The 25,483-nt window shown below is 44.6% G+C and overlaps 1 protein-coding gene and 1 long non-coding RNA gene across 22 annotated transcripts in view; one reads left to right on the forward strand and one right to left on the reverse strand.

Moving 5' to 3' along the window:
• LOC146806014 (uncharacterized) overlaps positions 1–25,483 on the forward strand; it is a 664,408-nt gene that overhangs the window by 525,918 nt on the left and 113,007 nt on the right. The window contains exon 4 of one of the 5 annotated variants that reach the window (XR_014967970.1): positions 3,915–3,926. The exons of 3 other annotated variants lie outside the window; for them this stretch is intronic. This is a non-coding gene — a long non-coding RNA (uncharacterized LOC146806014). Of the gene's footprint in view, positions 1–3,869; positions 3,927–25,483 lie in introns of all 5 variants that reach the window. One more of the 5 variants, XR_014967971.1, reaches the window with a different exon arrangement.
• LOC146806015 (uncharacterized) overlaps positions 19,047–25,483 on the reverse strand; it is a 141,052-nt gene continuing 134,615 nt past the window's right edge. For all 17 annotated transcript variants that reach the window (XR_014967968.1, XR_014967967.1, XR_014967958.1 and 14 more), the window contains one exon: positions 19,047–19,501. Coding sequence is in view for 1 of the 17 variants with exons in the window: in XM_085623347.1 (XP_085479473.1) it covers positions 19,386–19,501 (116 nt within the window). In the remaining 16 variants the exon portion in view is untranslated. The remainder of the gene's footprint in view (positions 19,502–25,483) is intronic.

Here is a 25,483-nt window from a genome sequence, read left to right on the forward strand (position 1 = left end):
ATAAGCAAATCAAAGCTAGCCATCATACAGTTATAAACATGCCTATGTCTGAAGTGAAGCACCAGGGTCTTGAGTTACACAGTACTGTATGAGTGCAAGTCCAATGCCCTGCAGTTTTACCCCTTCATTAATATGCAATTAAAATGGGGATCAACTCGGTGGATCCGGTTTTTTATGGTTTTAATGCTCATATTTAACACGTTGTGTGAGACAAAACTGTCCTGGGTTTATATGCTGACAATGTATTACTAAGTGTTATTAACTGACCTTAGACCTCACTTTCTTCTCTTTAATTAAGGACATCAAACTGGTAAGAACAGTTTTTTTACTTACTCTATTTAATTTACAATATAGCATTGGTGGTTGATGTTAGCAGCCCATTACCAGTTTGCCGGTGCCATAGAAAATCATCTGGTAACCTTGTCTGCCACAGAGGTATAGGATGATTACTATTGGGACACCAAGGGTCCTCTTAGAAAGGAGTAATTCCATATTGCCATTTGTTTTCACTATTAGAGATGTTGCTTGCTTTGAGCAAATAAAATATCCATAAAGAATCCACTGGGTTCACTTGAAATCCATGGACCTTGCCATTTCTGTGACGCCAGTAACAGGAATTTCTAGCTAAATCAGTATTCAAGGGCAACTCACAATGAGGCTCCTAAAATGTCCATTTCAAAATGCATTTTAACATGTTTGGTTTGAGTTGGCATTTGTGTTCGAATAAGTGCCAGTTACATGTGCTGAACACAATGAGAAAAATAGGCGCTAGTGTAAAAGTTACAAATAACCTGTGTGTCATATCTGAAATTGCGCAGGAGTGTAAATAACCCTCATCGTGTTTTGTTCCTTGTGGCTGATGAATTATGGGATCTGCCTCCAGCTTGAGGTGGCCCTTGACATTAGAAACCAAATGCAGCATGTTAAACACCCTCAGACCTTTTGCACTGGTCTCTGGAGATTAATGGGAATGGCCATGAAGCATGACCCCAGTGATGTCCAGCACTGGTTCGGCTAATACTTGATGGAGAACAACATGTGAGTTCCATCACCACAATGAACTGCAAAACCCAATGTACTTGGTTAATAGTTGTTATTGGGAATTTGAGTAAACTTACAGGCAAAGAGCACTTCTGCAGTGACCCTTGTTAAAGAGCCCTGATATATTCCTTATAAGTGGGCTGCCTGACGGAGTGTAGTAGATATTTAACCACGTTTTAGCCTTCATGATATATAATATAATGTCATTTTGAACTTAGTGTCAGTTGATCAGTTGCTTCATTTTTCTACTGTGAGCACGGTAAAAGGGCCATTTCTCAATCTTGCACACCCTAAGGCAGTGATGTGTTTGCACAATGTCATTTGTTGTGACACCAGGTACTACTGCAAGCATAAGCAATATGCAATTTAGTTAGAAAATCATAAAGTATATAAATATTTCAGCAGATCACCTCTGACATTTGGGTCAAGATTTTTAAAGTCCGCTCTTCCCCTACCTGGGCATAGTTTCTACCAATCACACGTTCTACAGCAATCAATCTCGCTTCTACTTGTCAATCAATATTCTATCCATAGTTTCAAGGAACATATTAAAAGAAGACTGCATAAAATTGGGATCATGAATTTGTGGAAATCATACCATTTCTTCTAGATTCTACATACTTCCATGTTTTAGTTTTGTGAACTTAAATACTTCCAGAACAAAGGAAGTAAATGTAAGGTGTGTTTCAGGAAAAATAACTTGCTCTGTTTTAGACCTGTGAGCCTTAGGGTAGTCTTAACCCAACCTTTTTGCCTCACCTTCACCCTTTATGCTGCTCTTATTTTCATTGTCCTTGGGACTCTGTGCACTTTGCCACTACTTCCAAGTGGTAAAGAGCTTATGCTCACTCTCCAAAACCTTAGGTACATTGGCCTATACCCAACTGCATACTTACTTTACTTAGACGTCCCTTGTAAAGTGGTATACCATATACCCATATACCCAGGGCCTTGAAACTAAATTCTACCAGTGAGTTTACAGAACTTATTGTGTCACCCACTTAAGTAGCACCTTAAATGTCCCAGGTCTGCCGTTGCAGCCTGAAGGCAGTTCTAAACTGCCATGTTGACTTAGCATTAAATCCCATTGCCAAGTCTTATTCCCCCTTTTATTATATAAAAGTCAGCACTAAGGTAGGACCTAGGTAGCCCATAGAGCAGGGGGCTGTGGATTTGAAAGGTTTGAAATGTACTTTTAAATTGTACATGTCCTGGTAGTGAAAAACTCCCAAATTTGTTTTTCACTACTGTGAGGCCTATCCCTTCCATAGGATAGGATTGGATATCCCTTATTGCATTTCATAAGTGGTAATTTCCAATTGGGAGCAGGACGCTATGCAATGTTTGGTGTCTTTGGAATTGTGGTGAAAAGCTAGCTGCTGTGACCTGTTGTGACCTATTGTGCAGTCTGCAATTCTGCTTTTCTGTACCTGAAGGGAATGCGTTGCTGCTTGGAGCCTGCCTCAAATCTTCAGAGGCAGAACTGATGTTGAGCTCTACACCTTCACCTGAACCAAGGACTACCAGAGTGACTCTAAGGGCTAGTTTTTTTGCCTCCTGTTCAGAGCCAGAGGGACACAATAGGATCTTGAACTCTCACCTGGATTCACCCTGAGTGAGTTTTGAACCTCCAAGAGCTGTCTCAACAGCCCTGGACCCTTGGTTGGGGTGCTAAAGGTGCCAGATGTCTAAATCCCAAAACTGAGGAAAGACATTTTGGCAAACACTGCTCTGAGAACAAGGTGAAGACCAGCTTCTCCTGCTACATTCTTCTCCGCAGCAGTAAATCCTTTTCAACGGTCCTCCAACAAAGGGTATCTGGCCTCAAGGAACTTTCGTCGCTAAAGTCCACTGCCTCTTCCCACTGGAGATTTTTTGACTTCCATTTCAGACACTAGGACCAAATGTAGAAATCTTCCCCGTGGGTTTGAACCAAGGCTATTCAATGGTAATGCTCCCTCCTTGGAAATCCCCTGCAGCCTTTCCCCACTGAACTTTACCTTCTCAGACACTTTTTCTCAGAATGACTTCTAAGTCCGAATGTAAGCACTGACCGGGCCTAATCCACTTTGTATAGCCAAACAGCGCTCCTTTGCGGTAGCTCATATTTTTCAACTTTGACCCAGTCTCATGCTACTAGATGTCCACAGTTGGCTCTTTGAACTTTTAGGTGGCAGTTTTCACTAAAAACTTTAAAAATGTATAACTCAGATTAGACTTTTTGGATTTTAGTTGTTTTAGTGTCAAATAATTTAATAACATTTGCTTTGTTTTTTTCAAATCGGTTTGGGATTTTTCTTGTGTTATGTTTTCACTTTCAAACTATTTATGTGCTGCATAAATTCTTTACACAATGCCTCGTAAGTTATGCATGGCTGCATTTTGTGCCAAGTTACCAAAGGTTAAGCACTTGTTAATTTAGTGCCTTTGTTCTTCATCCTGCAAGTGATTGTGGCTGTTGCTTGACCAGATCTCACACCACAGTCAGCCAACACCCAATTTCTCACATCTTCTTATTTAAATTGGGGCACATTAAGAGCTGGGAAAGATCAAGGGAATAGATATGCAAATTGAAGCTATCCAGCAGACAGTTGTAACCATACCTATGTCTAAAGTGAAGCACCAGGGTCACGAGTTACACAGTACTGTGGGAGTGCACGCACAATGCCATGTAGTATCACCTTAATTAATATGAAATTATAATATAAATCCCGGGGAATGGATATTAACAGGGTGGATCCGGTTTTACCAGGCTTTAATGCTCATTTTTAACACGTTGTGTGAGACAAAACTGTCCCGGGTTTATATGCTGCTAATGTATTACTGAGTGTTATTAACTGACCTTGGACCTCACTTTCTTCTCTTTAATTAAGGTCTTCAATGTGGTAAGAATAGATATTTTTACAGACTATATTTACTTTACAATAAAGCATTGATGGTTGACTTTTGCGGCCCATTTCCATTTTGCTGCTGCCATGAAAAATCATCTGGTAATGTCGTCTGCCATAGAGGTATAAGATTTGTCCTCTTTGAATGGAGTTATTCCATATTTCCATGTGTTTTCACTATTCGAGATTTTGCTTGCTTTGAGCAAATAAAATATCCATAAAGAAACAACTGGGTTACATGAAATCGATGAACTTTGCCATTTCTGTGGCGCCAGTAACAGAAATTTCTAGCTACATCAGCACTGAAGAGCAACCCACAATGAGGTTCCTAAAATGTCCATTTCAAAATGCATTTTAACATGTTTGGTTTGAGTTGGCATTTATGTTTGAATTAGTGCCAGTCACATGTGCTGAACACAATGAGAAATATAGGCGTTAGTGTAAAAAGTACAAATAAACTGTGTGCCAGAGTGTAAATGACCCTGATAGTGTCTTGTTTCTTGTGGCTGATGAGGTATGGGATCCACCTGCAGCTGGAGGTGAAATGAGGAACTAAATACAGCCTGTTAAGCACAGTCAAACCTAATGCACTGCTCTCTGGGGAAGACTGGGAATGGCCACGAAGCATAAGCCCAGTGATGTCCAGCACTGGTTCTGCTAATACTTGATGGAGAACAACTTTATATGTGAGTACCATCACCACAGTGAACTGCAAAACCCAATGCACTTGGGAGGACAGATAATAATGAATCAGCAGTGATTCCACCCCAGTAAATTGTTTGAGAGGTCCACACTGAAGACATACTTAGCCATTAATGATTTTCTTTTCCCGCTGAAACAGGGCCACCATGGAAGCGAAAGCTGTGTCAGATAATGAAAAGGCTAACCTGGTGACAAAACGTAGATATAGCAAGCCTGTATCTTCAGAGCTGGCTAAAGCAGTGCCCCTTCTGTCTCCGCCAGATAGTAGCCAGCTGACTTTCTCCAAATTACTTTATAAAAATACTAAACTTAATTCAAGATTCATTTTAAAAGAGTGTGTGTGTGTGTGTGTGTTTAAATATATATATATATTCACTTAAAAAACCATAGGTTTCACACATGTTATAGTTAGGTGGATATTTCACTCGTAAAAAAACAATGAAATTCCCCCGTTATAGTTAGTTCAGATAACTATAACTCGCGCGCCCGCAATGCACTGCTGATGACGTCACATATTACATCACTCATGACATGGTCAGTGACATCACTCATGACATCACTGATGACATCATCCTTGTGATAGAGTGGCGGTCGCGCGAGTTATAATTATCTGAACTAACTATAACGGGGGAATTTCATTGTTTTTTTACGAGTGAAATATCCACCTAACTATAACATGTGTGAAACCTATGTTTTTTTAAGTGAATTTGCAAGGTTTTTTAAATGCTAATTCCTAACTATAACGTGTATGAAACCTATGGTTTTTTCAGTGAATTTGTACGTTTTTTTAAATGCTAAGTTATGTATGTATTATTATTTTTTTATATATTTATTTTACAATAAACTACTACGCACCCCCGCGATTTAAATTTTTTTTTTTTTTTTTTTCTGCCTTCAGGGTCCTTCAGGGACCCCCTGACAAAGGCTAGGGGGTCAGGAACTCCCTACCCTGCCCCCTTTTCACGTACGCCACCTTCCTTTTTTAATCTCGCACTGAAAACAAACAAAATGGCGGCCGACACTTCCTGATTTCGACCGATTCAACGTTGACTAACATGTAACCACCAATCAGAATTACGCTCGCGCACGTTAGGGTGCTCGCACGGTGCTCGCACGGTGCGCGCACGGTACGCGCTTATAGATATTTATATGCTTTTAAATGCTATTTTCTCAGGAACTACTGAACAGATTGACACCAGACCTGCAAAAGGCACATCCCTGACCTGAGGACTACCTCTCTGCCAAATTTCAAGTAATTCTGTTCAGCCGTTCGGGCTGTAGCTTGGACTAAAGGTCCTATGGAAAAATGCATGGGGAAAACGTGTTTTGGGACCCCCCCTTTTTCTCAGCCCCCGCTTGACGAATGCCCCCGAGACTTTCAGGGAAGGAGCGTAGCGGAGCGCCCCACCTATTTTAGAAATTTCGCGAGGATTCGTCAATCGGCGCCAAACTTATTCCAAATAGAATGTTGCGGATTTCCTATGGAAACACGGTCCTAACTATAACTAACTACTGGTGACCGCCAGTATATAATATATATATATATATATATATATATATATAAGCTTTATTCTGTACTCCTCCGTGTTCTTTACTTTCCTTTTTGAAGAACTTCATGGTATTTTTTTTTTTACAAAGACAGATTTGTAATTATGGTTAATTATCTTCGATTAATGAAACTTGAAGGCAGAATTGTTCTCAAAAGATAGTATGTGAAGTTAAGAGTATGTCCGCCAGGGAGCCCTTGCCATAACGCAGAATTGCAAACTAGTACCTCAAACACATTATGTAGTGATCAGGAACCTGTGTGTCATAATAAAAAACAAAAAAATACAAAAATACCTCAAGGAGTGTAAGATACAAATCGCGTCAGGGAGATTAAATACTCTTAAAAGCAAAACTCTAGCATCTTCCAGAGTATATTCCAAATCAGTAACTAACAGGGAAGTCTCAAGAGGTAAAAAAACACCAAGGCTCATGCGCTATAGTAAAGTCGAATAATAGGAGAAAAATTATTAGTGATAAACCCTGGAAAAATAATAAAAGGTTAAAAATATGGCGTAAAGGAAGACTGCATGTGCATGCTTAGGGAAGCTTTTAACATGGTAGTGGCTATTTACTCCGCATCCAGGTAAATAGCGTTTTTGTTACCTATGTACTCGGCCGCTAGTTAAATAGTAAAAATCATTTACAATTTAGCCGGCAGCCTTAAAAATAGTGGAGAAACTACAATCTTTACCCGCCCGCTGGCTAAATGGATTCTGCACTGTTTGGCCAACAGGAAAGCAAGTAGCAGAAAAACTTCACTATTTACCCGACCACTGGCTAAGTAGTAGGGATTCTGGATTTTTGGGCTGGTGGCTGTGTAAAAAGCAGAAACACTTCACTATTTACCCAGCTACTGGCTAATTAGTAGAGATTCTACACTGTCCAGTTGGCGGCAGAACAAATAGCAGGAAAACTTAAATATTTACCCAGCCGCTGGTTAAATAGTGAAGATTCTGCACTATTCATCCAGCAGTTATGGAAATAGCAGAAAACCTTAGGGGCCTCATTTGCAAGAAATGACTCATCGCTGGCGCAGCGCAGAGCAGAGATGCGATAAAATCAATTCTGAAACACTGCATCAATTTTTTGCGACATGGATACGCCATATTTACGGTATGGTGCACCTTATTGTAAGTTGCGAGCTACGTCACTAAAGATTATGCTGGCTTTATGGCGCTGCAAAAATGAATGCATTTGCTATAAAAGTGGCGTAAGCAGAATAGTGTCACATAAAGTGAGCCAAACAACCTTAGAACCACTGTTTACTGCGTGAAATCATGACAAAATGGATAACAAAATGACACAAATTCAAAAGATTAAACCAGATTGGACTGAAGGGAGCAATGGAGCAGGGAGAAGAAACTTGCAGTCAATACAACAAGCCCAGAACCAGCCAGGATGTCCAGACAGACTTCCTGTGGAAGAGGGAGTCCAACCTCTTTGAGGAAAATGAGATCTTGCTCAATGAGGTGACAGACCACCAACACCAGCTGTTTGTTACCTCAAAATTGCCATTATCAAAGTAAGAAGCCATTTGGCAGTTCATACTGGGCAAGGTCAATAGTGTGGGACAAGCGAAGAGGACAGTGACCGACTTGAAGAAACGCTTACATGACATAAAGCGCAGGACGAAGGAGAAAATGGCAAAGAACCTGAAGGCAGTAATGCAAACCGGAGGAGGAAGCTCAGCAAACCAGGAGGAGCTGGATGTCCAGAAGGAGATGTGGCAGCTGTCATTCCAGAGGAGTTAGTGGCAGGACATTCCGGGTAAAACAGTCCAAGAGGGCCAAAAAGACCTACAGGGTAAGTCGCAAAAAGGGTGAATGTGGGGAAAAAGGTCATGTCATGAATCCAGCTAGCTCCACTGTGCCGTGTGCAGGGCAAAGGGCAGGTATGTGGATAATGTACTGTTAAGCATCATATATATATATATATATATATAGTCAGTCACACTGGCCAGTTACATGTTGCACAGCTGACTCCAGCTCCATCGTGTTATACACTTCCATGTGTGAAGTGCAGCACCAGTCCTCGGTCACCTCTGTTAACCATCACTTGTAGTCATATGTAAAAGACGAGTCACCAGAACTACAAGTCCCACAATACCAAATAAAAATACATAGGACCTCAGTCACTAGAGGCCTGTGCTGCAGTGAACCTCACTTTTCATGACACTCTGGTGGTGCTGGTCTCTCAATCATATTTGTATTGTGACGCTAAGCCACCCTGCATGGCTTTGAATGGCCCCATAGGTATGGATTAAGGCAAAGCAATGCAATTGGCTGCCTTGCCTTACTCTACGCCCATGTGGCTCAGACTGGCCTCCAGGTGATGGGTCTGCAATGATAGCCTTTTGGGCATCAAGAAAAGTGACGTTATGGGGGCACACTGGATTTGTAATAAGCACCTGGGTTTGGGCGTTAATGCAAGTAATAGATAGCAGAGGACCATGTGTGTTGAAATAAAACCTGGTGGGTCTTATTGTCAAGGCCATTGCGCAACTGGTGCGTCACTATTTTGGGCCTGACCATATTTACAAGGCCGTGTAAAGCCACCCTGCGTAGCTTTTCATGGCATGATAAAAATGGCCCCCTATCACGCATTACCTGCGTGGAAGGGTCTCTCCATGAGTGTTGCTGTGGGTGTTCCCAAGCAATATCCTTGGAATCTGATGCACTCCCATATTTACAAGGTCTCCTTAATCTGGGAATGCGTCAGATTCCTTTTCCTCCCCAAGGGACGTGTGAGGGAGGGGCAGTAAGGAGAAATATATATATTTCGCCTTGTTATACAACACCAAACTCACCAGCAAACACCAAACACCTCCACCACTAAGCACAGATTAAAAGACAGAAAGTAAAAGATCCTTCACACTTCCTAGTTTGTAGAATGGCTGAGCCATTACATCATTTACTGTGTGGGTGCGACACATTTTAGTCGTGTACATCACTTTTCCGACCAAAGGGTGTTTTATTTTTTCACCCTTCGCTAAAGAAATGTCCAAGTGTAGGAAGGTGGATATCTGACTATGGTTACCCCCAATTTTTTTGCCTAGTGTCTAGCTGGTTTTTCGACTTAGTTGGCCTGAGATCCTGCCATTCAGGATCTCAGCCCATCTGCTCTCTCTTTAAAAGGGACTCCATGTACCCTAGGTGCATACCCAATTGGAATTGGATCACCCTGTGAGCCCATGTACCAGTGTACACTAGGTACCCAGGGCATTGGTGTATCTAAGGCCTACCAGGGGCTGAAGCATGTATTGTGCCACCCCTGGCCTGGCCTAACAATTTGACACAACTGGCTGATCACTCAGCTGGGGTAAGTTGGTGTAACCACCTCTTACTTAGGTGTAGTATACCTATACCTAACCTTAAATGGGACACATGTTAACATATAAGTGACTCCTATGGCAGGCCTTAACAATCCTGAAGGCAGAGTGCTTGGTTCCATGTGAGATGGTGCTCTGGCATGAGCTGAGCCTGTCTGCAGTGGTCGGAACAACTTCCTTCTACCGTTTCCAGATATCGTCATACCATATACTCTTAAGTGCATTATGAACCTCGCGGTTAAATGCTATCTTTGGTTTGGCTTTATCAAAACATGTCGAGTAAGGTGTCATACGAATTGGAATACTAACCCCTCGCCAATTCTGGCGACGGGGTTAGCATTCCTCCCTTCTAGAGGGACACGATATGTACAGTACCTGAAACCCGGGTAAAATCAGACATAGCCTCAGCTCCACAAAATGGATGCTGCCACCACAGACACAAGTCTGCCCTCCTGCTGCTGGGAGTCCTTCCAGCTTGGGAGACGTGGACAAAGGGTTTCCTGCCAGGGGAGGTGCGTGCACCACCCCAGACAGGATTTTGTGTATTGGTCAGGTAGGGCTTGAATGGAATCAGACATGCCTGAGGCTCACAAGGAGCCTCGGTGCATATGCCAGTTCAAACCGGTCCTGGGGCACACCAGCCCCGGACCTGGGGCGAGCTGGACAAAGGATTGGGGGTGTAACCACCCCCCTTCCTGGTCCCACCCTTAGGGAGGGACCTAGCAGGTAGTCCGGCCCCTAGAATCCGCTTAAAGGTAGGAGCTGTGTCCTAAGACTTCAGACATCCTGGAATCACCTTAACTACAAGAAGAAGACGGGAACTTCGACGCTCTGCTGCACAGAGGACAGAAGAAAATCTCCCCTATGGTCAGGGAGTGACCATCTTGCTAACGCAAGCACCAACCAGCTACTCGACGTCTGCTTTGCCGCTGCCTCCCGCCGGAGCCCGAGCCCAGAGCCCGACAAGACCTGGACCTCCAGACCTCTCACCGCCCGATCCACAGTCCCTGAAAAGAAGGAACCAGTGGAGGCACCGAGACACGTGGAGCCAGCCATCTTAAAAGACCCACGACAAGCTGCAAGCGCGACAACAGAGGCTCCCTCCAAGTTGTGCTTTGGGTCCTGAGAATCCCAGCATCCGAGCAGCATCTGCACGAAAGGTGAGCCCTCCAGCATCTCCACGATCTGCGTGGGGCCCCTCTGCACTTTGCATCTTGACGCGCCTGCCCGGTCCCTGGCCCGTCGGCTAGTGGCCATTTTGGCGACGAACCTTGAAATCTACGATGCTGGTCTGGTTGCTCCAGACTGGCCCCTGCTGCTCTCCAAAGGAGCAGCCCCTCTGACCTTGCTGGTCAGAACAATCAGCTTTCTTCACTTTCCACGACTCCTGCCTTTTCCAAAACTTGTTTGCTTCCTTCGAGTCGCCGACACCGCCGACAGCGAGAGCCTGCGTGGGACAGCTCGTGAACCGACTCCTGGACGTCGTTGACCTTCAGGGACCACGTGGCTGCGGAGACAAGCTACACCTCATCACCTGTTTGCACCCGACATCGCCTGGTACCTACCTGGTGCCACGCCGGTCACTGGCTAGTGACTGTGAACACTGTCCCCTCTGCTTTCAGGTCTTCTACAACTCCAATCCACTCTTGGATCCACCGCATCTCTTCTGGACCGGCCGCCTGCAGCATCTTTGTCATCAGGCTCCATTGAACAGATAGACGAAACCCGACGCACTTCGAGACCTATGCACCCGCTTCCTGTGGGTGAGGTAAAGCTGGCACTCCGGTGCCCAAGTGTAGAGAAACATCTCTAGTGTCTGTGTTTTAAGTCTTGAGTTCGTAGCCCATCCAGAAGACCCTTCTAGCAGTAACTTTTGAACTTTTAAGCACCCATTGAAAACCTATGGGAGCCCGCGTGTAACTTTCCTCACTGCACACGCGACCCGTGGACCTCCTGGTCACTAACTAACGTTATCTCCTTGTAGGCCCAGCGATTCTAGAGGCCCTAGGCCTTTTCCCTTTCCTAGTCGTGGTACTTATACCACTATTTTAGTATATGGTTTGATCGGCCACCAGGGCCTATCCATATAAAGTGCAACTTCTGTATATTGTAATACTTTCTTGTTTAACGATTTGTGCTCCTGTGCTCATAAAGAGTCTAGGGGATACTTTGAGTAATAAATACATATATATTTTGAATATATATCTGTGTGGTGTCCTTTCATTGGTATAAAGGGGGGTTACATATGGTAAAACAGCTTGCTTAACACGCTTTAACCAGTTTAGCCTCAAAGATTGCTTAGCCTACGCTACCACTAGGACAGCTAGTCCGAAAAGGTTGACTTACAACCACACCATAAGGGTTGCTTGGCATGGTACAAGGTGGTCACTTTAACTAGTGAACATCATATACTAGGCCAACTTCTCACATCGGTGAGCAGCGGTTGGATTTGAGCTTGCTGTGTTTTACCGTTGTAACCTCTTTGTTACCAATTGAAAGATCATACAAGTACCTTTTAGGTACATATAAAACAAGATTAGATATACTTAAGTTCTACTGAACATAGTTGTTGTAGAGCAAAGGGAGTAGCACACCCTGACTACAACTACTAGATAGGTTTAGTAGGAAAACCCAAGTGTAGGTAGTTGCAACACATCCACCCACACTTAAGAGCAATGGCTGGGGCAGAGGGGTCCAATGTACCCATCTCTGTCGAGAGTGACCCCCAGAGGGCACCAACCATCTTTGCTACCCTAAACCAAAATGAGCTCAGTCAGTTGGCAAATATCAGGGGCCTTAAACAGCCCAGGAACCCTACCCCTGCTGAACTCAGAGAACTCTTACAAGCTGATGAAGATCAGAGAGCTCTCAAGAAAGCCTCCCAGTTAGACCCCTTAGGGACAGGAACAGGAGGCCCTCCTTCTGAAGATGCCACTGAAGTACCCCTTCCCACAGTCGCCCCTTAGTTGAGAATCTGACTACAGATGATGAGAATCAGCATAGGGACAGGGATGACAAAGGGGGGGAATCTGACAGTAGTAGTAGTTCAGATGGGAGAGATAGCCCAGTGCCAGGTGCCAGACCTGGCTCAGCTAACTTAAGGCTACTTGGGACTGACAATGGGTTCACCCCATTGGATCTCCCTAGTGGACTTAACCAGGGGCTTGGGAGGCAGAGGAATCACTCAGGTGACTCTAATGCTTCTCATGCCTCTAGAGGCTCTCAAGGTCGCTCCAGAAGGGGGATGACCAGCCCTCAGAGGAGGGAGCATGAGGCCAGAATGAAGGAAGCTCAGCTGAGGATCAGGAGACAGGAGCTAGAAGTAGCCCTGATGGAAGAGAAACTGAACAAGGCTAGGCAACCTAGAGAGAGTGGGTCTATACCCACTGGTGGCAGCATTGTCCCTAAGGACAAAGATAGGGTCTTTGACAATAGGAACCTGTCCAAGGTTGTGCCCCCCTACAAAAGTGGGGATGATATCCACAAGTGGATGACTGCTCTTGAGAGAGCCTGCAAAGTGCAGCAGGTTCCTGAAGACCAGTGGGCAGCAATCTTATGGCTCTCCTTTGAAGGAAGAGGCAGAGATAGACTCCTCACTGTTAGGGAGGAGGATGTCAGAAACTACAGAGCCCTGAAGAGTGTCCTAGTTGATGGGTTAGGCTTAACCACTGAACAGTATAGGTTAATGTTCAGAGATACCCAGAAGGCACAGACTCAGGACTGGTCTGAATATGTGGAATGTGCCACTAAGGCTTTGGAGGGTTGGTTGCTGGGAAGTAAGGTGTCTGATTTTACAGGATTGTATAATTTGATGATGAGAGAGCAGATTTTAAGTAATTGTCAAAACCAGCTTCTCCATCAACACCTGGTAGACTCAGATTTGACCTCTCCCCAAGAATTGGGAAAGAGGGCAGATAAATGGGTCAGGACCAGGATCAGGCCTAAAAACCAGGGTGGTGACCAAAAGAAAGATACCACCAAGCCTCAAGAGAAGGGTGGGGATAAAGCAAAAGAGAAATCTTCCTCAGGGCCCCAAAACTCCACACAGGGTGGTGGGTCCCAAGCTCCCTCCTCTACCACAGCTAAAAGGCCTTACTACCATGAATGTAAAATTCCTGGGCATTGGAAAACTGACAGCAGTTGCCCAAAGGTTAAAAACAAAACTGTTCCTCCAATTACTCCTGTCACACCACCTATTACTGTCAGCAGTAATCCCCCAGGTGGTGGGAGTGCCGCCAGAAATTTGGGTGGGTTTACTTGGGGAACACAGGGGGACCCTGGCTTAGCCAATTCCCCTACAGCAACTACTCTTGTCTGTGATGGTGGCATGGGGTTTGCCAACTTCACTGCCTGTCCCAACACTTTGGGTAGGTACAGACAGGAGCCCTACATCAATGGTACAAAAGCTGAGGCCTACAGAGACACTGGAGCTAGCATCACTATGGTGGCCCATTGGCTAGTTCCCTCTGAGCAGCTTTTGCCTGGTTGCTCCTACCAGGTGACTAACATTGATGGCAAACAGAACAGTCATCCCATGGCAGAGGTGTGCCTCAGCTGGGGAGGTGTCACTGGTCCTAAAAGGGTGGCAGTGTACCCAACCTTGCCTGTAGACTGCTTACTGGGGAATGACTTAGAACTCTCAGCTTGGGCTGGAGTTGAACAAGACACCCATTCTAAAATGGTAGGCCTTTCAAAAAAGGGTAGTGGGGTTGTGCCAGCCACAACCCCTGTCCAAGTAGACTTCCTCCCTGAAAAGGTTGGAAGGGCAGTGGTAGCCACAGCCCAGGCAAAGACAGACTTCCCTGTAGAGACTGGCAGAGCTGTGACAGTCACAGCTCAAACACAAACTGAGTGCCCCCCATAAAAGGTTGGCAGGACTGTAATGGTCTCAGTCCATACTCAGACTGACATAGGTGTAGTGAAGCCTGAAACTATGGATCACTCCACACAAACAGAGAGTAGTGGGGAGGAAGAAAAGTCTCCCTCTCCCCAGACATTAGGAAAAGGTCAGCCTCCCCAGGGATCTGACCCCACCCCTTGTGAAGGAACTGCCCCAGAGGTAGCCAGGCCTAGCCTGACAGAGCCTCTGATGTCAGTGGACCTTTCCAAGGTGGGACCCAGTCTGGTGCAGGTAGCCTGCCTCTCTCTACCCTGCCTCTGTCAGCCCAGGGCTGCAGAGGTCAGGGAGGCCAGTGGACCCCAAGAGGGCCCCTGTCCACAAGAACCCCCCCATCAAAAGAAGGAGGATTGCCTGGCTAGTAGCCCTAGCCAGGTGATGGTTAAACACATTCCTGAGGGATCCCCTTTACAGGTAGTTAGGGACCTCCCCCAGAGGGATTCTGTTGGGCACAGGCAAACATGGGACCTTAGGGCCCCAAACCTGACCTGTCCCTCCAGTAAGCCCACAAAAGGGACCCAGCCTCCAGCTTTAGGTAGCCAGAGGCTGACCCTGAGAGCACACTGCAACTCAGTGAAAGAAAGAAAGGCATCCTTGGTGGAGGATGATTGGAGGAAGCTGAGGCCTCACTTTGAGGACCCTCACTTCAGTACTCCATCTCAACACCAGCCTTTTACTTTGCCAAGACACACCAAAGGTAGAGATTCCCTATGGTGGAGACCCTCTGATACCCTTAGGGTGAGGGATTGCTTGGTGGACCATGAGACAGGGGGTAACCATGCCAGTGCTGGTTCTTCCTTATATGGCCACTTAGGCAATATAGGCTTACCTGGTCAAGGTCAGCCTTATCTCCCTTCGTTTGGGGGGGGGGTTGTGTAGGAAGGTGGATATCTGACTATGGTTACCCCCAATTTTTTTGCCTAGTGTCTAGCTGGTTTTTCGACTTAGTTGGCCTGAGATCCTGCCATTCAGGATCTCAGCCCATCTGCTCTCTCTTTAAAAGGGACTCCATGTACCCTAGGTGCATACCCAATTGGAATTGGATCACCCTGTGAGCCCCTGTACAAGTGTACACTAGGTACCCAGGGCATTGGTGTATCTAAGGCCTACCAGGGGCTGAAGCATGTATTGTGCCACCCCTGGCCTGGCCTAACAATTTGACACAACTGGCTGATCACTCAGCTGGGGTAAGTTGGTGTAACCACCTCTTACTTAGGTGTAGTATACCTATACCTAACCTTAAATGGGACACATGTTAACCTATAAGTCACTCCTATGGCAGGCCTTAACTATCCTGAAGGCAGAGTGCTTGGTTCCATGTGAGATGGTGCTCTGGCATGAGCTGAGCCTGTCTGCAGTGGTCGGAACAACTTCCTTCTACCGTTTCCAGATATCGTCATACCATATACTCTTAAGTGCATTATGAACCTCGCGGTTAAATGCTATCTTTGGTTTGGCTTTATCAAAACATGTCGAGTAAGGTGTCATACGAATTGGAATACTAACCCCTCGCCAATTCTGGCGACGGGGTTAGCATTCCACCCTTCTAGAGGGACACGACATGTACAGTACCTGAAACCCGGGTAAAATCAGACATAGCCTCAGCTCCACAACATGGATGCTGCCACCACAGACATAAGTCTGCCCTCCTGCTGCTGGGAGTCCTTCCAGCTTGGGAGACGTGGACAAAGGGTTTCCTGCCAGGGGAGGTGCGTGCACCACCCCAGACAGGATTTTGTGTATTGGTCAGGTAGGGTTTGAATGGAATCAGACATGCCTGAGGCTCACAAGGAGCCTCGGTGCATATGCCAGTTCAAACCGGTCCTGGGGCACACCAGCCCCGGACCTGGGGCGAGCTGGACAAAGGATTGGGGGTGTAACCACCCCCCTTCCTGGTCCCACCCTTAGGGAGGGACCTAGCAGGTAGTCCGGCCCCTAGAATCCGCTTAAAGGTAGTAGCTGTGTCCTAAGACTTCAGACATCCTGGAATCAACTTAACTACAAGAAGAAGACGGGAACTTCGACGCTCTGCTGCACAGAGGACAGAAGGAAATCTCCCCTATGGTCAGGGAGTGACCATCTTGCTAACGCAAGCACCAACCAGCTACTCGACGTCTGCTTTGCCGCCGCCTCCCACCGGAGCCCGAGCCCAGAGCCCGACAAGACCTGGACCTCCAGACCTCTCACCGCCCGATCCACAGTCCCTGAAAAGAAGGAACCCTTGGAGGCACCGAGACACGTGGAGCCAGCCATCGTGAAAGACCCATGGCAAGCTGCAAGCGCGACAACAGAGGCTCTCTCCAAGTTGTGCTTTGGGTCCTGAGAAGCCCAGCATCCGAGCAGCATCTGCACGAAAGGTGAGCCCTCCAGCATCTCCACGATCTGCGTGCGGCCCCTCTGCACTTTGCATCTCGACGTGCCTGCCCGGTCCCTGGCCCGTTGGCTAGTGGCCATTTTGGCAACGAACCTTGAAATCTACGATGCTGGTCTGGTTGCTCCAGACTGGCCCCTGCTGCTCTCCAAAGGACCAGCCCCTCTGACCTTGCTGGTCAGAACAATCAGCTTTCTTCACTTTCCATGACTTCTGCCTTTGCCAAGGCTTGTTGGCTTCCTTCAAGTCGCCGACACCGCCGACAGCGAGAGCCTGCATGGGTCAGCTCGTGAACCGACTCCTGGACATCGTCAACCTTCATGGACCACGTGGCTGCTGAGACGAGCTACACCTCATCACCTGTTTGCACCCGACATCGCCTGGTACCTACCTGGTGCCACGCCGGTCACTGGCTAGTGACTGTGAACACTGTTCCCTCTGCTTTCAGGTCTTCTACAACTCCGATCCACTCTTGGATCCACCGCATCTCTTCTGGACCGGCCGCCTGCAGCATCTTTGTCATCAGGCTCCATTGAACAGATAGACGAAACCCGACGCACTTCGAGACCTATGCACCCGCTTCCTGTGGGTGAGGTAAAGCTGGCACTCCGGTGCCCAAGTATAGAGAAACATCTCTAGTGTCTGTGTTTTAAGTCTTGAGTTCGTAGCCCATCCAGAAGACCCTTCTAGCAGTAACTTTTGAACTTTTACGCACCCATTGAAAACCTATGGGAGCCCGCGTGTAACTTTCCTCACTGCACACGCGACCCGTGGACCTCCTGGTCACTAACTAACGTTAGCTCCTTGTAGGCCCAGCGATTCTAGAGGCCCTAGGCCTTTTCCCTTTCCTAGTCGTGGTACTTATACCACTATTTTAGTATATGGTTTGATCGGCCATCAGGGCCTATCCATATAAAGTGCAACTTCTGTATATTGTAATACTTTCTTGTTTAACAATTTGTGCTCCTGTGCTCAAAAAGAGTCTAGGGGATACTTTGAGTAATAAATACATATATATTTTGAATATATATCTGTGTGGTGTCCTTTCATTGGTATAATGGGGGGTTACATATGGTAAAACAGCTTGCTTAACACGCTTTAACCAGTTTAGCCTCAAAGATTGCTTAACCTACGCTACCACTAGGGCAGCTAGTCCGAAAAGGTTGACTTACAACCACACCATAAGGGTTGCTTGGCATGGTACAAGGTGGTCACTTTAACTAGTGAACATCATATACCAGGCCAACTTCTCACACCAAGTCAGTAGTTACACAATGGGCAAAGCATTGTTTTTGACACTGTGCCCTTCTTATGTGGCTTTTGGTAGATGCTCTTTCCACTCATGCATCACGTTTAGTAGTAAAGCAGTTGTTCACCTAAAAAAAGCAATATATTCTATACATTAAAGTTACCTTTCATGACATAGTGTCATTCTTCTCATTCCAAGATCACTTTTAATGGTCATGCATGACTTTACATGCCAAAAAGTGATGTTTCCTACAATAAAGTCACCTTTACATCCATTGAGCCATTTTTCTTAGTTCAATGTCCCTTTTAATGGTCAAGCATGACTTTGTATGCCAAAATGTGACTTTTCCTACAGGAAAGTCACCTTTCGCTCCATTGAGTCATTTTTCTTAATCCAACGTCTCTCTTAATTGCCATGTATGACTTTGGATGCCAAGAAGTGACTTTTTCCTACAGTACAATCACCTTTCACTCCATAGAGTGATTTTCCTTAGTCCAATGTCAATGCATTACTTTGTATGCCAAAAAGTTACACTTCTAAAGTAAACCTTGAACTCCATTGAGTCGTTTCTCTTAGTCCAATGTCACTTTTATTGGTACCAAATGAATTTGCATGCCAAAAACTGAAGTTTCCTACAGTAAAGTCACCTTTGATTCCATTGAGTAATTTTTCTTAGTCCAATGTCACTGTTAATGGTCATGCATGACTTTGCATGCCAAATAGTCACATTTACTACAGAAAACTAACCTTTCATACCATAGTCTCACCTTTTGTAGCATAGTGTAACTTTTTCTACTAGAGTGTCACCTTCCCAACTGAAACATGTTTGTTTACTGACACAGTGCTATGGAATTGGTCATGGTGCAAGTGACACACAACACTTGACAGTGCACAGTGTATTGTTTTTGGGAGTTTTACGTTGATGCCTGGCATCCAACCTGATTGTACATTTGCTACTCCTAGTAGTTGCAATGTGTGGACGTTTATATTTCTAGGCAATGTGACATAAATACAAAGACAAGTAAAATTTTCAAACATTTATTATCAGGTTGAAACTTTCATATTGTTTCATGGTCAGTTCACAAACATGTGTTTCATGTAAAAATCATTTGCACATTGTGTGCATGTCTGTGATTGCATGCAGCTGTATTCTCGAGCCTCGGCATCCTCCTCATCATCATTATCGTCCGCGTGTCCAGAAGTTGTAGGTCACCGTCCTAGGAGACATTAGACTGCACACAAATGTTGTGCAGTATTGCACAAAGCAAGAAGATCATGCAGACCATGGGGGGAGGGAGTACAGCAATCTACGCCCCCGAAATGTCAGGGCAGCAAAGCCTGACCTTCAGCAGTCTAAAGCTTCATTCAACGATGTTCCGGGTCCTGCTGAGAGCCTGGTTATAAGCCTTCTCCATCGCAGTCTGGCAGTGTGCATGGGGTCCCAAGACCCATGGCTGGATGTCATATCCCCGGCCAGCTGAAAGTGAAACAAAAGGACAACTGTCAATACTTTAGAGAACTGTTATTGATACACGGCAGACCATGTAAGTTATGTACTTACATTGTCATACATATCTCTAACATTGTTTTCACAATATGTGTTAGTCATTCAGTTGTTGATAGGTTGACAATTTTCTTTTCCATCACTCTGTGTTATAGCAATCAGTGAGCATGGGCCGATAGATCATACAATTCTACATCATGACTGTGATGTAGAACCTGTTATTTTCTGGGATATCAATTTGGAGTTGCTCTTGACCACTCAATGTTATGTGCTCACAGAACTTGAGTGTGATTGCTGATATTCAGGGCCACCTTTAGGGCTGGGGGCGCCTGGTGGGACAAACATTTATGGTGCCCCCCATGGCATCCTCCTCAGATTCCCTCACTATCACCCAGCAAAAGAGCCCCTCATCTTTCCATGGCCCCTCTCTCGCATACATTAAATTTCTTTTAAAGCACTGGTAAAGGCTTGCTTTACTAATCCACGTAGCTATCCACACAAAATACAAATTTGCTCTTTGCAGCAGGCATATCAACCCTCTGCGCTACTTTATGTCAAGTCAAAACTATCACTAGACAAAACTCCAAACTCTCTCTGTAGCATGAACATTGATCACAAGAGCTAACTCAACATTTTTATTGCTGCCTGAAAGCTGGACGCACAAGCAACTCTGCAGTATGTGCTTTCAGCGTGAGTTATTGATAAAGACAGCAAAACCCCTGAGGTCAGTGCCCCCCTCCAGGTCAGCACCCAGTGAAGCCGCAGCATTCGCACCACCATTCTAAAGCAGGCGCTGCCGATAGTGGTACATATTGGGGTACTTGGTCCTGTGTAGGTAGATGTTGACATAGGACACATGCATTCCACTGACACATGCATATGCTCATGGTTAAACACGGATGTGGATGTTGCCTGATGAACCATGGACGGTGCCTGTAGACTCCCTCACATCCCCCACGGAAAACCTCTCTTACCCACATGGATGCTACACTGCATTTGGGCCAGTAATGCATTGCTCTGTACCCTTCCACCATTAAACGGAAGCCATAGTGGCTCTGTGTGTGAAAAGGCCGGGCCCATTAGTTCTAATTCCTTTCTAGATACATACTCTGATAGTTCTTTTTCGCAGCATGAAAGTGTAAAGGGGAGGGACATAGTTAATTCACAACCAATTGGCCATTAACTCTCTAGATACATAATAACTCACATACAACTAAATGAAGATAGTTAATTTGTTACAAAGCTAAGAAGAACTGAATGTAAAGAAACCTCTGCACGAGGGTGTAGAAATGCAAAGGAATTAGTATGAAGTTAAATCTACACATCTAATTCAGACACTGCAGCATGAACAAAACTATCAATTCAAGAAGTAGTATACAGAGTATCAGGAAACATAAGTCAAAGTTGCCCTGAATCAAGAGTTGATGAGTATGAAGCATTAATCTATTCCTACTCTATCGCTAAAATGACATTCCCACTTAGCATTTTTGAGTGGAAAGATAATAAGGTGTCAGTGCGTGGTGTCTTCCTAAGAAGTCGCTGTAACATCAGATGGATCAAGTAGCATAAAGCCACTATCTCAAAAGAAAGGGCTTGTTCTGAGATGCTCTCTCTCTGAAGGCAAAGAAGAAGTGGGCTACTTTCCCGAATTCATAACAACAATTATTTACAGGTAGTTCTCCCATAATGCACAGTGCACATCTTGGTTCACAATAGACACAGTCATAGGAAACCATCCATGATGTTCTTCTCCTTCGATCTTTGCAACATTTTTCCTTGGTTCTCAGGCCTTCGCCCATGTGAAACCGTCTCCGCCTCTATAACCTTCGAGCCATGAAACTGTAACTTCTTCTCTCTTTTCCCAGCTCCTAAACAAAGACATTGCTTTTCCCTAATGAAATAACTTTAAAACCTGTAATGCAAATGTGTGAAAGAACAGATTCCTCCATGCACATAAAATTCAGACTGTTAATTCTAATGCGAGAGTTTTCAGGGACTTGCATACCAAGCCTATGATTTCTTTAGACAACATAAGAACATACTACTTTAAACATTACAGGTTGAAATAGCTCTTTTGCATAGAAATGAATACATCTACCAAATTTAGAATATGAATGGTGTCAGTTGCACAATACAAGTTCCTCATGTTAATAAGATGTGCCAATTACATTCATTCCCCTATGTTGATTTTCCATGTTACTTGGCAATGGCCAAAAATACACTCACGTTTCTACATTAGTACATTTTACAAGTGTAACACTTCACGTTTTCTAACATAGGATTATATGTGGGCACTCTACAAGTGATTATAATGCATCCCTACAATTTAAATGAGATTCCCGCTGCAACATGTGTCTTGACATTGTTAGCTGGTGTGTTTGCCTGACATATGTACCATGATATATTGTGCATGTATGAGCCACACCCCTCTTACCTCAGTTGCTATGTGCGTCAACAGCCACTCTCATGGGTATTACGTTATCCATTTCTACCTGTTACTGGGTGTGTTAGGTATTAGTGTTTAGATTACCTACAAGTAGACCATTCCCAAATTGTCCATTCTGGAATCAGTCATTGATGATACAGTGCCTGAATATGTAAGCATCATGCAACTGTCAGAGTATTTGGCTAGTGTGTTGGTGAAGAGACCCACATGGTCCACAATGGCCTGGACATTAATGAGGTGTATATGCTTTCGGTTCCTGTAGAGATGTGGTGGCAATAGGAAGTAACAGTTGCACATATGTGCAGTCCATGGCACCCAGTGATGGAATGAAATACTGCTTGGTCTCTACCTGAAATTCCTGGGTGTTGGGGGAAGAGAAGGTAGCAGGGTGTCAGCTAGATGATGGCATCCAGGATGGAGGGAAGGAGTAGAAAGATGGCTGGGAGACTCCAGCCCCTCTGACAGCTATTATGGAGAAAACACCCAACGCCAGCATATGTAGTACGGCCATGAACTTCACCTGTGGAGGGGTGTTGGTAGCCCTGTCAACCGTTAGCTGTAGCCTTGGGGCAATCAGGTGTAGGAAATCTATAATGGACTGCTTCCGCAGCCAGTAAAGAGTGATTACCTCACCTCCCTGAGTCCTATCAGAGTGGTCCTCTAGGGGATAAATGCACTCCCTTCTACTTCGGTGCCCTCGTGGTCGTGGGGTGGGGTGGGTTGGGGTGAGGTAGATGGTGGTGGTCCTCTCTGTGTGACTCCCAGCTGCAAAAAAACTGCCTCCATGGAGTAGTTCTGCCTGCAAAACTGTCCTATTAAGCTTCTCTTTAAATAGCAACGTTGACATGTAATATCCATTCGCCACGTTTACGCTGGAACTTACCACAAAATGCCTAGCTTGCATACATTAATACATGTGTGACACAGGCAATTCCGACACAGGCTCATTTTTTTGCACAAGTCCATAAATTGATGCATCCTTATAGATGCGTCACCTTGTAAATACGGAGCAGTGATTCCGCTGCCAATGCTTCTAAAATTTTGAAGCATTGGTGCTGCAAGCTCCTAGTAAATAAGCCCCACAATATTTACTCAGCTGCTGGCTGAATAGTTGAGATTCTGCACTGTTTAGCTGGCAGCCAAGCAAATAGCAGAAAAACATCACTATTTACCTGGCCGGTAGCTAAACATTAGAAATGCTGCGCCGTTTGGGCTGGCAGCAGTACAAATATCAGATAAAAATCACTATTTAAGCAGCCACTGTCTAAATAGCAGAGATCCTGCACTGTTTGGCCAGCAGTTTTTGGAAACCTTCTCCCCACTGAGGCTGCAAACAACCTCTCCCAAGAGGACCCCTTCCCCTACACAAGTTAGTTACTAGCTCAAATCGGGGGTCGTTGGCTCATCAATGGTTTGCGATGGCATTTGCAGTCACAAACTATCAATACATTTCTTTCTGAATTGGAAAGTTTAGGGAGGAGTCCCCTTTCATGAACCCTCCTATTTGCAATTCAGAAACCGTAACAAAAGTGCTTTTACTAGTCTAAATACATTTCCTACTCATAAAAAGGGTTTTGTACTTTTGTGGTCACACACCTTGTGATTTTGTGACATGAGGCTCTTAGTGCTAAAACTGGCTTATATGCAGGCTCCAATTTATAAGTCTAAAGATCCCAAATGATTGCAATATATTTTATCAGACATGGCACAGAATACCACTCCATTACACCACTGCAAGACTTAGCAACATGGTAGGCCGTTTATGTAGCTGTCTTGTGTTCCACAAATGCTCTTACTCTTTTATATTTACATGCAGATGTGAATAACGATAAAGATGATTAGAACTTTTGCAAGACTAGTTAAAGCTCTTTATTCTTCTAAAGCTATATACTCAATCTTACTCACAAATCCATGGGAATGTACAAGGGCCAGATATAAGATTACAAAAAGGCTCCATGTTATGGGTACACCTCTTTTTCTGCATCAAATCAGAGCATTCTGAAATTATTAATTCTGGCTCAGTTCAATTGAACAAATCAAATTAAAACACCTGAAAATAATGATTTGCAATAGCAAAAAACAGAAATGCTAATACTGTACCCCAATAACATAGAGTCACCTGATATTTAGGATGACTGCCAACATGGAAACAAATGCATAGGGGCCCTTATGAAGTGACCAACACAGTATAATTGAGAGTTTTCTTTCCAATTTCATAACAGAAGTAAGAAAAATCATGGCCTGATTTAGAATTTCAAGGAAGGAGTTAACTACACCAGGATGGTAGAGAACAATACATCCAACATCCTGAGGGACATCCGCACACCAAATTTAGAGTTGTCTGCTGGCCCTGCGGTCATTGCACTACATTGTCAAGAACTGCTGTCATCACGGTTCCTATATATGCATGAAAAATTTGAAGGACAGTACAGTCAGAGATGATGGCCAACTAGCATACTTTTAAAGAAATATTTATTTTTCAAAAACAAAGTTCCAAAGCAGGAATTTGTTTTAGAAAACAAAAAACATCCAGGTTTTACTCTAAATAGGGTGGATGGCATAATGTCCTACTTTGACGCCCCATACATTATTAGGCCATCAGAGGATGTATTCTGTGGAGAAGCCATTAGCAAAGGAATGGGACTATAATTTATTGAATGGAATGTCATTGACATATGAAAGAATTGTCCTAGTAAATCAGGGAAAGACATATGCATCAATGACACAGAAGAAAATAAACTCAGAGATTTTTATTCATTGATGTTATTACAAATATTGTAGTAAATAAGACACTGAATAAACAGACATTTTGTTACCTCCATGCTAGTGAACTACTGAACGATGATTTCACAGTTCCAGTTTAATACTTCCAGAAAAGGAATGTGGATCCACTATGGATGCTTCTGTACTGATATGAGGTGATCTCTTTCAAATACAATTTTCTGGCTGTCGCTCAGACACAGCCTTTGTGCTAGTTGATGGCTCTCACAAAAGTAGCATTAGTGTTGGCTCCAAGAAGAAGTATCCAAAACAAGGACACAATGACGCATGAGATTTCAGCACCTGGCTGTCATCATCCTTTCTGATTGGTCAGCAGGCACAGACAAAAAGGCAGCTTTGCTTAGAAATGTTGACAACTTTAACAAGAGAAACCCATGACCTACCCCTTACTTCTACCATCTACCCTATGTCCTCACTCAGAAAGAACAAATAGCAGCCCATTGCTAAAAGGGACCTCACAGAATTTATTTAGGGTAGCCTTTTCTCCATTCGCTCTCATTGAGTTATGGGTCTTCACAGGAATGCAGTCAATACACTCCCACAGTATAGGGAAGCTGTACTCTACATCACTTATTTATTTACTTAAAGCTTTTCTATAGCACCGGCTAGACCCAGGGGCATCAGAGTGCTCTACAGGAATGTGAGGAGGTACAGTATTAAAAAAACATTTGAGCAAAACAGGAGCCAATATAACGAAGAAAGCAGATAAAATACGAAGGTTATTTACA

The sequence above is a fragment of the Triturus cristatus genome, chromosome 8, assembly GCF_964204655.1.
Source record: "Triturus cristatus chromosome 8, aTriCri1.1, whole genome shotgun sequence".
In the NCBI taxonomy this organism is placed as follows: Eukaryota; Metazoa; Chordata; class Amphibia; order Caudata; family Salamandridae; genus Triturus; species Triturus cristatus.